The following is a 14,151-nucleotide window of genomic DNA, read 5'->3' as shown; positions in this document are numbered from 1 at the left end:
AAATTCAGTGCTTCGTACTACCCTCTCAAGTTTCAATAATTTGCTAGAATGACAGAATTCAGGAAAGTACTATACTTACTATTACAGCTTTATTATAGCAAAAGAGTATAAATCAAAGGCAACTAAAGGAGAGACACATGAAGCCTCTTGTCCTCAGAGACACATCAATCTCGCTGCACATTGATGTGTAAGGATGCACAGAGGATTGCCAACCAGGAAAACTCACGTGAACATCAGTGTCTTGCATTTGCACTGAGGTTTTGCTGCTTAGGCACAATTAGCTGAATCATCAGCCACATGATAGAGCTCAAGCTCCCATACCTTTCTCCTGCTCAGAAATCAGGCTGATAATCATTTGGCTCAGAACCCCAACTCTAATCACATGATTGGCCTTTCTGGCATGGTTAACCCCCATCCCGAGTCATTCATTAGTATAAACTCTCTAGGGGCCCACCATGAGTTACCTCATTAGCAAAAACTCACTTTAGGGCTTCAAACTACAGGTCTGAGAGTCCCAACATGAATAAAAATTCCAAGGCTTTAGAGGCCACCTTCCAGGGACTGGGACAAAGATCAGCTGAATTCTTTGTTACACACATTCCAAAATGTTGCAAATGTAAGAGGAAAAGGAGGCATGAGTAAATGCCATTGAGTTTAGGAATTTTGATGCTTTCGGTAATATTGTAGGGAGCAATTCCAATAGAGGGATATGGATGAAAGCCAAATTAGAGTTGCTAAGAATTGAGGGGAGAGGTAAGAAAGAGGAAAGCAGATACAAAGAAGGGTATCCAACTCAAGTAGCGCATTACAGATCAGAAAGATAAGCAGTCTATTTCCTTTAGAGGCTGAATATCCTGGGTGTCGTGTGCACAGAGCCTGCATCACCTTGAGCTTCCTTCTAGCCCTCCACTGAGTTAGAAAAACTCAGCATAGGAAACTGTGAGATGGCAGTGTTGTCTTTGAATTTTATTTAAAAGGTAGTGATACAGAACAAGAATGAATAGATGTTTACATATGAGTTTCTGCAAATAAAGCTCTTCATCAATTGTCTCCTCTATTCAAAGATATCTTCTTCTGCTTTGCATGCTGTTAAGATGGGGGAGTATTGTTTTGTTTAGATGGTTCTATTTTTACATAATGGGTTTTAATAAGAGTTTCTGGCACCCCTAAAAGATTTTAACTATATGCAAAATGACCTTTTGCTCTTTGAATTATTTTTATATATTTTCAATACATAAGATAAACAGTGAAATGAAACCAAGGGAAGACAATTATTTATAGCATCAGTAAATCAACAGGAAGGAAAACCACAGGGATATGGGCTGCCAGCGGCCACCACTAACTTCCGTTATTGCATAGATTAAAAACATATATTTGTCACACACTTTACTATCATGTAGACCCAGTGGTGCTTTAAAAATTACATTTATGGGTCATTCTTTTTCTTTCACCAAAGTAAAGTCATTGCTGGGGTGAAACAAAACAGCTACTTAGTAGGTCAAAGTAATCGTTAAAAGCAAAAGGTAAAGAATTGTGAGGGGAGACCAAATTTCAGGAACACGGAATAGATGCAGTCAATTTAGGACACCAGAGTTCTATATTCTTCCTCCTGTCAAGGCTGCCACAGACTCACCATTGACCACAAAAGACAGGAGCTCAATTTTATATTTCATCTGAGAGTTGGCACTCCTAAGAAGCCAGTGCCCATTAGAACCACAATGTGAAGGGGGATCAATACTGACTTAAAAGGAATAATGCCTCTTTCTGAACCATAACTGATATTTCCTGCCGCGGAGAAGGCTTCCCCAAGGGCCATCCGCCAGGGCCTTAGCCTTGCCTTCTTAAGAAGCATAACAACTGTTGGCTGAAATATTTTCTCATTTACACGCCAAGTTGCATATCTATATACACATGTATACATATCTGTATAAATATAATTTTTTTGTCAGCCACTTTCCTAGTTTCCGGTTTCTTTTGTGTTTCTCAAGAAACAACGGAAATGTTAGCACGAGACGATTGAGTTTTTTAAGCTTTCTTTGTCATCAAAATCCATACTCTGCCAAAGGTCATGTGGGACCCAACACTAGATGTCATTTAAGGCTTTTATTCTCATTTTTAATTCCAGTGGGTATCTGTATTTAAGAGGCATTTAACTCTCCAACAACGTTCAACTTTTAGTTCAGTTTCAAAGAAAAGGCTGTGGTGGGGCTCTAGATTTAATTCTTACAGTAAGAATCCTATGAGGAATTAAATTGAAATAAGTAAGCCTTCCTCTCTTAAAGGAAAACAGCATGTATTCTCATCGTGTTTATTTCCACAGAAACACAAATACAAGATGTGTGAATTGCATTTTCATACTGAATTGGTACTAAGAATAGCAGCTGGTTCTTTGCCTATCAGTACTACAGTCAACAGTTGCCCTGAATATTGGCAGTAGTCCTAGATATATTGTACATAGAGATCAATTGTAATATCTTAAAGGGAAAAAAAGGCCTAGAATTTAATTTGTAAAATAATAAAATGAATTCCTTGCCTTGAAGAATTAATCATCCCACTTTGCCTTAGTATTTTTAGTTTCCATTTAAAAGTGTGTATGGGGAAGATTTGAGTTGAGGAGAAATAGAAATGCTTGTCTTTTTATTGATACGCTAGCCTTACCTTTCATTGAGTCCATTTGCCCTAGGTATTGTCTTGCATTTGTAACTGTCTAACTTCATATGAAAAGAATGGGCCTGCCTGCCTCAAATTGCAATTTATTTATGCCTCTGAGCACCTGGATAGAGTATAGTGTTTTCTCCAACTTACAGGGTTGTGGCATCCCCCTGTTGTTTGAAAGTCAACCATTTGGAAACTAAGTGCATGTTTTTGCATGGGATTTAGGTCTCCAGCCCACACAAAGCCACCAATAACAAACTTTAAAACAATGGTAATAACAAAAGACACCTGGTCTTGACTCAGCATTACAATAAGATTTCTATGTAAGAGTGAACTTCCGGGGTGCGCCAGCACAGTGGCCCACACCTGTCATCCCAGCACTTTGTGAGGCTGAGGCGGCTGGATAGCTTATCCCCAGCTTGGCAACAAAGCCAAGCCTAAAAAAAGTGAACTGCCAACTTGGGCACTTCCTCTACCTGCACTGTCTCTGATTATACTGGGATAGGCACTCCTGTCCAGTTTCATGTATCTGCTTTGCAATTTCAGACCTGACTTGCTCAGTTCTACAGTTTTGGTCTCCCATGGCTGAAGACAAAGCAGAAAGAAGCTGAGGACCAGAATGGGGGCTATGGGGGTGCTGAGAGCTAATATAAGGGCTGGGAGTAAAGAGCTGTTATCTAGGAATTTCTAACAAAGCTATAGACATCCTTTAAAAAAACCCTTGTGCACTTTCTTTTTTATTTCCTCAGTGGTCTCAGGAATGGCCTCTTTCCGTTTTACACTGTCTTGTCTGGTGCTTCTCATGAAAGATTCCTCACCTGAAACCACAGAGGAGATAAATACCATCTTAGTTTTCTTCTCTTCATTTTGTCCCTAAAGCAAGCCCACAGCTATTTTGAGTTTTCTCAAAAGGATAGAAATGCTTTTGCCGGCCTTGGCCCATCCATTATTATTTACCTAAGTCTCCAAAGAAGTTCAAAGACCAAACACTAAAAGAAAAACCCAAGCGATGCTAGGCATTTCATCCTTGGATCTGGTATAGATCAAGGAGTTCTAAGACATTCAAATAGATATGCAAGCCTTGTTTTTGGCAGCATGCAGTTCATTAGCGACCTTGACAAGAACTGCTTCAGAAGAGTAAAGGGTCAAAAGCATGATTGGAGTGGGTTCAAGAGAAAAATAGGGAGAGAGGAATTGGGAGAATAAGTATGGGTAATTTTTTCAAGCTATTTTGCTATAAAAGGAGCCAAGAATTTAGATATTAGCTGGAGCAGGATGTGGAGACAAATAGAGATTCCCCCACCTCCTAAATTTATGGTTATTAGAGCTTACTTCTCTTCTGAGGGGAATGAACACCTGGAAGAAGAAACCTTTACAATGCAGCAGAGAGAGGGTAAAGCAGCCAGAGGGATGTCCTTGAGCAGACAAGCAAAAGTCACATCTGTCACTCACCTTGAGGGCTGTCCTCAGAGGGGAGCTCAGAAGGTTGATTCATCCTAACAGGAGGAGTGGATGTATGTGTGTGCAGTAGGCGGATAATAGGTGTTGGGGAAGCAGTGAGGCACATGCAGGAGCTCTATTCCAATTGTCTCTATGAATGAGTTAAATGAGAATGAGAGAGGACATGTTGGCTGTTTGAAAGAGAGGAGAAAGTGAAATAGTTGACCTGGAGAATGGAAGAGTGAATGGACTAGGGAATTGTAGTGGGATAAAGGTTGTGCTTTTGAAGTTCGTAGTCATGAATGTAAGTGAGAGCAGGAAAGAAAAGGAGGATATGTGTGGCCTTGGACGTACCGTGTTGAGGTAGTTTGCATAGGTATACTATCTGCTTTACAAAGTTGTTGTGAGAATTTAGTGTGTCAGAGGCATTTTGAAGTATAAGTATAGGACACCATAATTATGAAACTTAGCTTTGAATGACTTAGCACTTTTCTTTGGCAAAAAGGTTTTCATATTTCTTTAAGACAGCCTCAGTACCTCTAGAGGCAGCATTTGGCATCTACCACTGATTTACTCCGTAACTAAGTCTAAGCAAACGACTTAACCACCTTTTGCTTTTACCCCTTAATCTATATGCTGAGGGTGAGAATGTTTGAAGTGCAACAAATGCTTAATAAATAAAGATACTAAATAAATACAGGCTATTCATAAGATGGTATATATGTATGTGTTGTGTGTATCTATACATACACACAACACAAACATATATGTTCATATATATATGCATTTTTAATAATTTGCCTGCCAAATTTATTATTTCTCTGAAGAAAAATCACTGACTTTAAAAAAAACCTTATTAGAAACTTTCCTTCTTGGTTCCATTCAAGAAAGAAATTAATGTCATTACTATTCAAACTAAAGTTTATCTTGTGTCATAGAGTGTGGAAATAATTTCTTTACCTAACATATTTATTGAGCACCTACTTTGCACCAAGGACATTCTAGGCACTAAAGCTATAGCAATATTTAAAACAGTGTCCCTACTTTCTTGGAGTGCATACATGTTCACCTTCATCGTGCACGCGGACACACATGCACAACACACACACACACACACACACACTCTTCATATTTTGGCTAATTTAATATCTTCTTTGCCATTAGACATTTAATTAGAGTTGTCCAATAGCAGAATAAACTGGTTTGTTGGAGATACCATCATAATGAAGTCATTTGCAAGAAATCAAGTAAGCAAAGATAGGAACATTTTGGGGAAGGAGCAATAAGCTGGGCAACATTCTGATTTAGCTACAAATGCAGCTTTCAAGCATTCTGTGGGACAGAAGGGTTGGTGCTAGGAAAAAAAAAAAAGATATGGTCATAGGAACTATAGGAATACCACATCCACTGTGCTCTTTCCAGCAAACACAGTATGTACATTACAAGCTACAGAGCATACCCTCCTTTAACGAAAATCACTGCTCTATTAGATTTTGATTTTTGAGTAACAAAAACCACCTGATATAGAAGGTGAAAGAAAAGGTGTATTTATTTTCTTCCAGCAGCTAAAAGGTGATCATACTTCTAAAATTTGTTGAGATTGTCCAAGAAAGTGTGTAAAATCCTCATCCATCACTGGAAGCCCCTGGTCAGGAAATGACAGTGCAGTAAATATCTTCAGCAGCCACCTTTTAATGTACAAGCTGTTTTCAGTTGGAATTTTCAGCACTCACATAAAACATACTGTCATGAGTGACTGCTTGTGCTCCAAAGTCATTACTATTGGGACAATGGAACATCTCTCAGAGAACCAAAAAACTTTAAATGTCATGTCAGGTTTGCTGAAACCATTTTCAAGTCCTATTCAAGGTTACTTGAATATTGAAGGTGTCTGTTTTTTAAGTCATCATTACCATCACTTACCAATAAAAGAATGTATATGTGTATGTATATATATACGTGCATGTATTTATAGATGTGTATATTCTTCACAATTACATATAACATTCTGGTTTGCTAGGAAGTCTTAATTATTTGTGTGCCAGTTCATTATTTTTTTAAAGGAAAATAATCGACTTTTAAAATTCTTATTAGAAACTTTCCTTCTTGCTTTCATTCAAAAAGGAAATTCATCTTATTATTATTCAAATTAATGTTTATCTTGTGTCACAGAGTATGGAAATAATTTATTTATCCAACTAATATTTATTGAGGGTCTACTTTGCACCAGGGCCATTTTAGGCCCTGAAGTTATAGCAGTATTTAAAATAATGCCCCTGCTGTCTTGGAGCATACGTTCTGCAAGACAGACAATGGACAAGTAAGCAAATATGTGATGTGTCCAGCCGTCGTGAGTCCTGTCAAGGAAAACGTGAGGAGGAAGGATAGAGCAGTGCAAAGGGCAAATGCTGTTTTAGATGAGCGGCTAGGAAAGTCCTCCCTTCTTAGGTGGTGTTTGAACAGAGACCTGAAAGAAATAACGGGACCAAGCCCTGATGATGACCACATGACAGGCATATCAGGCATAAAGGAAGAAGGAAATAAGCATTAGTGCTAATGAAATGGATGGCTGTTATATTTTAGTTTATTTTTAAACCTCTGTGTGATTACTTTAAATCTATCTTACTCTGTTGACTGTTTCATTGTTTATCTAAGAAAACTACCTGTTTATTGAGAATAATTATTTTAAATCTGTTTCATAATGTGCACAGTCCTTTGTTATCATGGTGATAAGTTTTATGCTTCTTTCTTCCTTACCGTAGAAAATCAGAAAGTGCAGTTGACAGAAGGTTCACGTTCACACTACAATATCAATTGCAACTCAACAAGGACTTCAGTCGCCAAGGAGCTTAATTATAATCTAGACACTCATACGTCTACCGGGAGGATCAAGGCAGTTGAAAAGAAGGAAGCCTGTAATGTAGAAAGCAACAGAAAAAAGGAAACGGAACTTCTTGGCTCTTTTTCTAAAAATGAATCAGTTCCCGAAGTTGAAGCCCTGCTGGCAAGATTACGAGCTTTATAAGTTAAACTGGTTAAGAAAAAAAATGATTAAGCCAAATATAAAGCCATGCTCTAAACTATAACACTTGAAAAAAATCGCTTTTATGTAAGTGGCCTTACGTAGTTTTAAATTATGATATATATTAGAAAAATAAAGCTAAATACATGATTGCAGTGCTTTTTCTATGTACTGGAGGCTTTGGTTTATTCGAGATTGTAATGGGCTTTAATGCTTTTTATGTCTCCTAGTAATCCTCTGTTCTATATTTGGTAGTTAAGTTATACATATTGCTTTAGAGAGCAGGTAGGTGGCCATGTGTTCAGCAATGTGTCCTTAAGAAAATACCATCTTTTTAAGCCACTGGAATTTTTACTTTACTATTTTTAACATTAATGGATGTCAAGTCATCAACCTCAAGTCTTTACATATCCATGTATATTCCACATATATTGTTTATATAGGCCCAGGTTTCTCTTTAATTGAAATCTATATATTACCAGCACAACATCAAACACATGTAATTGACTACATCAGAGCTATATATGTAAGGAAATGACTGGTAACCCCAACCCCATTATCATCATCGTCAAATTCATGTTAAGCAGACCCTCTAGGGGACCGTAAGGCAATTGAGCACATAACCAAAAATGATGCAATAAGAATGCATGCACTCTCTTTGCCAAACGCATATGCTTTTGTGTAACGTGGATATAAACAGTATTGCAGTGCTACCGAAACTCTTGGTCTTAGCTAAGAGAGTATTTTTCTCCTTTTGATTATGACTCTGAGATAAAGTTGCCATTTTGAAACTTCCAAAGTAACATTTTTTTTTATTTTATGGATAAACTTGGAATTGCAATTTCTCCGATCTGACAATCAATAACTTTAACAAGATCTAAATAAGTGTTCAAGGAAAGTTTTCCTATGCAAATGTAATATTACCTCATTTGGGCATCATTGCTCTGTTAATTCTATATCAAAGAAAATAAACTTGCTACTTGCACTAAATGAAAAAAATATGCTTTCTTTTCTCTCCCTTTTTTGGAAACATATTCTGTGGATAAGCTGGGAATAGACTGTGCTATGCAGTCTGTCTAAGCATCTATTTTGCTTTATTACATGTAATAAGTAAGAGACTGCTCTTTTACCTTCAGTTAAAAAGCAGTTATATGGAACTAGTCGGTGAGGTCTATTGCTTTTTATTTCCTTAAGTTGCCACCTCCTTTCAGCTCCAAGTTAATAAAGTTAATTAATTAGAACTATGAACCAGGCCCTGTTTATAGACGTTGGAGAAGAGAGTGTTATCTATAGCCAGTGTAGGAATAAATGTGTACCTGTATGTATTGCTGAAACGTGCATTTTGCCCTCCAGTCATGATTCCTGTTTTCCTGAAAAAAAACCTTAAAAATCAAGAAAGGCGAAGGGCATTTGCACATTTAAGCTGACAACATCCCTAACAGCAAGGCAGGATTGTTTTGTTTAGGAAACAAGTTAAATGAAAGAACTCTCACTATCAGTTCTTAATGTGATTTTGCAGACTTGGTTTTTCCAGAAATAAAACTTAAATTCAACTAGAGAGTTTGGACACATGAGGAAGCAGGTAAATACTCTGGAAACTTGGGACTGGGGAGCAGCCACAGGGGAGAAGAAGCCTGGCAAGTACAGGACAGTGAAGATGATGGAGACTCCCAGGGACAGAGGAAGGCAGGGAAGTCCAGAAACGGAGCAGGCAGGCTTCAGAGCATCTGTCTGCAGGAGCTGAGGACGACTTTCAAGCAAGAGGGCCAGGAGCCCAAGGCTAGCAGAACATCAGCAGCGGCTAGCCACCTGCAGGTCAGCATCCAGCACGCCCTCTCCCTCCATGACAGCAGCTGGCTCCAAAAGGGACCATAGCTGTGGAGACAAAAACTCTAAACGACAGATAATGGTGAGTACCTACTCAAGGAACAGAACATTTCATTTGGAGATACTTTTCTTGATAGATGCCCCTTCAGCAATGGAATAGAGGTATGATAGGGTTTTATAATACGTAATATTAATATTTCCTTAGCCAAACTATAGCACTGACCTTTAATTTGAGGGCAGATGTTGAGGTACAGTTTTATTTTTTTGAATAAACAAAAGTTTATTTTATGTGTCAACATGACTGGGCTAAAGGATACCCCAGGCAAGCCATACAGCTTTATTACTGGGTGTGTCTGTGAGGATGTTTCCAGAAGAGATTTGCATTTGCATCCATAGACTGAATAAAGAAGAGAGCCCTACCCACTGTGATGCGTATCATCCAATCTGCTGAGGGCCAGAATAGAATAGAAGGTAGAAAAAAATTTTTCACTCTCTGATTGAGTTGGGACATCGTCTTCTCCTGCCCTTGCTCATCGGCCTTCCTAGTTCTCAGACCTTTGAACTCAGACTAGGATTTACACCATGGACTTTCCTTCTTCTCAGCCCTTTGAGCTTGGACTGAAATTACACCTTCAGCTGGCAGATGGTAGATGGTGGGACTTCTTAGCTTCCAAAATCACCTGGTCCAATTCCTCATGCGCTCAGTCTTTTTTTTTCTCTCTCTCTCTCTCTCTCTCTCCCCCCCTCCCCCTTCCCCCCTCTCTCTTTCTTCCCCCTCATGCTCTCTCTCTCTCTCTCTCCTGTCTCTCTCTGTGTGTGTGTGTGTGTGTGTCTGTCTCAATAAGCATGTTCCATCCAGGCCAGTGATAAACCCCGTATGGTTTGTCTGTGTCCTCACCCAAATCTTATCTTGAATTATAGCTCCCATAATTCCCATGTGTCATGGGAGGGACCTAGTGGGAGGTTTTTCCAGTGCTGTTCTCATGATTGTGAATAAGTCTTATGAGAGCTGATGGTTTTATAAAGGGGAGTTCCCCTGCACAACCTCTCTCTTGCCTGCCACCAGGTAAGACATCCCTTGCTCTTCTGCCATGATTTTGAAGCCTCTCCAGCCATGTGGAACTGTGAGTCCGTTAAACCTCTTTCCTTTGTATTATAAATTATCCAGTCTTGGTTATGTCTTTATTAGCAGAGTGAGAACAGACTAACACACCCCTGATCCCAGAAAGATCGTTGCGCCCTTTCTCGTGTTAGTGTAGAAAATCTGGCAGGAACACACAGACAACTAGGTGATCATTGAGTAGTCCCACTGCTAACAAGTATTCCCCATCAAATATTTACAGTAACTTAAAAATAATGGAAGTAATCTCATTAAATGAGCTTGTATCTCCTTTATTGTTAACATATTTGCATATTTAAACAAAATATATCAAACGTACAGTGTTTATAGGCAGAAGTGGGTATTTCAATAATTCATATCAAAATTTTCTGGTAAATCTAAAAACCAGAATTTACAACAAGTTGCTCCAAAAATCTTTTAGTTGGTAACGTACTATTTATTCAAAAACAAGAACTATTAATGACATTAAAATGCTAGTTTACCCATAAGTGATTATTTCCTGGGTGATTTATTTTTATTTTAAAATATCATAATCTGAAATAGATCTGCGTTTAGTTGGGAACTAAATTATTTAGGCTATAACACACATTTGTGCCACATTTCCTCTGATTAATTAAGCTTTCTTTGCTATGTAAACACATGTAGACTTGCAATACTTTTGGTGATGAGTTGTGTGGCAAACTTTTATAGGGACTATATGACTTTTGGAAAGTAATAGGTCCGAATATGTACACTGATAGTTTGATTGAAAACCAAAAAAATGACATTTATTTTCTTTTTCTTTCATATAAATTATTTAAAATGTTGAAATCTAAGAATTGTAGCTGGCAGTGGCCTGGTAATCATATTGTCTGGTGAATTGTTAAATGGAAACCAGGCATGAATGAGTGTTCTTAAAAATATGTCCTAGGGCCACATTGTTCAACCGTTTTTGCTCCAAGAGCTACTGTTTAGCAAAACAGGTGGCGTTCCCAAAGACCCACAGAGACCAGGTGGTGTTTTGGAATTAAATCCAGACCTTTCCATAAAATGAACATAATGGAACCTTGATCCATGAAAGTTCGTTATTCCTAAGCAGACCTTTGCCTTTTAAAGTGAATCTGAGGAGAAGGTTAAAGCTAGAATGGGGATAGGACTTGAAGTAGAACAAAATGTCCTCTAATTAGGATTCAACTATAGAGGCCTCTTTGTCTCCTGTTCGGCTAGTTATATTTGAGTGTGGTATTTTACTTCAACAATAGCCTCCCTTTAGGCATTTCCAAGAAGCAAGAACTTGAAAGGAACCTTGGTTTCTTTCAGAAAACCTCTAAAGTGATAGATGTTTTTCTTCCACTTTTCCATTTTGAAAACCCAACCATTGGACAAATGTTTTAAAAACTCTACATATTGCCTTCTTACAATTGATATTATCAACATTCACTGTGTTTCTACAGATCTACCTTATTATAGATTTCTTATTTGAAATATAATTTTTGAAAAGGCATTCTAATAACAAAATTGGAAACCAAATATCTTGATTATCTCTTCAAGACAAATTACTTACTTTCATTTACAACAGCTTTTCATTTACAACAGCTTTTTAAAGTATTTTAGTAAGTTTGTTGTGTTACTTTTTTTTTTTTTTTTTTTACAGATTAAGACTTTCCATTTTTATCTTATGTTATATTTGGACTATAAACCCATTAGTAAAAACTTATTTTTTCTCCTTATTTTCTAAGGATTACTAGCATTTATGTTAAAGATAAATCTCCAGTCAGAATCTATCTAATCTTAATATTTTATGTATAATCTGCATTCATGTGATTAATGGTCAAACATGAGGCCTATTATAGGAAACAGTAATAAAATAATTAGATTAAACAGATTAAAACAAATGTTCTGGTTTCTTGAGAGTAGGACTAAATCTTCACACGTGTATATTCCAGTTACTTTCTCCCTTAAATATCTGCTTTCTCATAGATATGACTGCTTGTGGTGGAGTATATTCATCTGTGCATCAAAAAATAGAAGACTGACCATAAATATTTAATGTATATTTAATTTAATACACTTAATAGCCATAAAGGCAAATATAGTTAGATGCAGATGTTAGTATATAGAAATGTCTAATTTACATATTTGGTATTTATTTCCTTTCAAGGCTTAATTTGTGTGTAGTATTCTATGTGTAGCATTCTCTATTAAAAGACTACAGAATTAGGCAACAAAAGCTTGACTTCATAACTAAAATGCCCAATTCATCAGGGAAGCTTGATTTTAAAATGGGTATTTCTTCCCTTCCCTTGTTTCAGGTACAAATACATGGCTCTTTCAATGCAAAACCAACTAGGTGCTTAATAAAAGCAAACAGGTACCTCTCCAGCCTGAAGAAAATGACATTTTCTTTGGAGGGCCTCATCTTGAATCCTTTCCTTTTCTTAATGACCTAACAAGAGCCATTCCGATGATTGTAAGAGCCATGACTGACATTCCACACCTGTGGCCTACCCAGAGCATAAGAGTCCAATTTGACTGTGATCATAAATAAAATCTTGTCATACTATTATAGGATGTTTGGCAAGGACAAGAATTAAGGCACCTTTACAACTCCCCAAGGAATCTGGTGATATTTCTAACATGATCTCACATCATTCTGTCCCGCCTGACCTTGCTTGTATCACCTTCCTGAGTTATAGCTTGTATCCGTTACCCTCTCCTCCTTCCACAGCCTCTCCCCAAAATAAAGAATTGCTGACCTGAAGAAAACAAATCTGTTTTTTAATATATATATATATATATATATATATATATATATATATATATATTTAAGCCTGTTAAATGTTCTTCAAATCATTCCATATGTTTTCTGCAAAACATTTACTGCCTCCATTAGATTAAATGTGTCTCCTGTTATGAAATGAATACTGAAGGTCTCTTAGAGATTAAAGGACCTCATCAAGAAGTGTCCAGCCTCATCCCTTAATAATTTCTGGGGCTCAGGATCTTAGAGGAAATATTATCTATTCACCAAGTCCACCAATTCACCACCCAGCTTTTCAATGATTAGTTCTTTTATACTGGCAGTCAATAGGGAAAGTTGCCTCTCAGCACTTCCTTGTGAATCCGCCTGGAAACTAAGTTTTTTTGAAATTGTAATAGCTTTTCTCATACTCTCCAGAGATACTTAACAACTTCTGTCTGATTAGCTAAAGGAAGCACACATATAAGAACAGGCACACTTCAAGGACGCTATTAAGCATGAAGATGTTGGAGACACATCAGGCTGGCATGCCTGCAGAGACCAAATGCCCTGTTGACAGAGAGCCACTCAGGATGACCCTTCTCTAGGCCTGGCCCAGATACAGCACAAGGAAGGCAAAGCTTGATTTTGATCAGCTCCAGTCTTCCTGAGAAGCTACGCCTTTGTACACCTTTGCTACTCTTAGGCTTCTCTTTCTCTGTTAACTGAGCCTCTTTTCAGTTCTTTAGGTGAATGGTAGCAGCAAAATGTTACCCTGCTGAGGGTATATTTGCATTTTAACTTACCTCTGGCCTATAAAGGTTAAAAGTCTACCCATGGAGAATTGGGAAGCAACAAACTAAGGGAACTCATTTAGCTCATTGCTCACTGATTTAACTGAGCCCTGAATTGCACCTCCCTCTTGGTGTTCTTTCACTCTGGATACCCATGTTACTATCACCCGGGTCTTGAAGGGAATTTACTTCCCCTTAATGCCAAGGGCAAAGCACGGACAAAAGTTCCTCCATTCTTCTTTGTGGGGTTGAGACAAGACGAGTCTTTCAAAAAGCTTGCTCTGAGTAGAGAAGTGGGGAATTAGATAAAGGCAGCAAAAAATAGAAAGACGCGCAAGCTGATGGACAACAGTTTTCATCCTCCACAGTAACCACCTGCCTCTCATTTTGAGAAAAAGCCGTTGAGTGTATCCTCTGGTAGGACAGCAGATAACAAAGGGGACCAATGGTTCATTGCTGGGGAACAGTGCAGCCAGCTTTCATCTTCAGGTATCTTGCAGGATAGCAAACATCTATTCAATCCTACAATTACATCCCACACACCTAGAAGAATTGCATGGGCATTTTGGCCTTT

The 14,151-nt window shown here is 37.9% G+C and overlaps 1 protein-coding gene across 2 annotated transcripts in view; it reads left to right on the top strand.

Annotated features, from left to right (window-relative positions):
* DIAPH3 (diaphanous related formin 3) overlaps positions 1-8,116 on the top strand; it is a 493,236-nt gene extending 485,120 nt beyond the window's left edge. Inside the window, exon 28 of one of the 2 annotated variants that reach the window (XM_032277324.1) lies at positions 6,858-8,116. In XM_032277324.1, the coding sequence (XP_032133215.1) occupies positions 6,858-7,120 (263 nt within the window). In that variant the 3' untranslated portion in view covers positions 7,121-8,116. The remainder of the gene's footprint in view (positions 1-6,857) is intronic. The other variant, XM_032277325.1, reaches the window with a different exon arrangement.
* The last annotated feature ends 6,035 nt before the right edge of the window (positions 8,117-14,151 follow it).

The sequence above is a fragment of the Sapajus apella genome, unplaced genomic scaffold (genome assembly GCF_009761245.1).
Source record: "Sapajus apella isolate SASKATOON/1434 unplaced genomic scaffold, GSC_monkey_1.0 scaffold9, whole genome shotgun sequence".
Lineage (NCBI taxonomy): Eukaryota > Metazoa > Chordata > Mammalia > Primates > Cebidae > Sapajus > Sapajus apella.
This window is presented reverse-complemented; position numbering and strand designations above follow the sequence as displayed.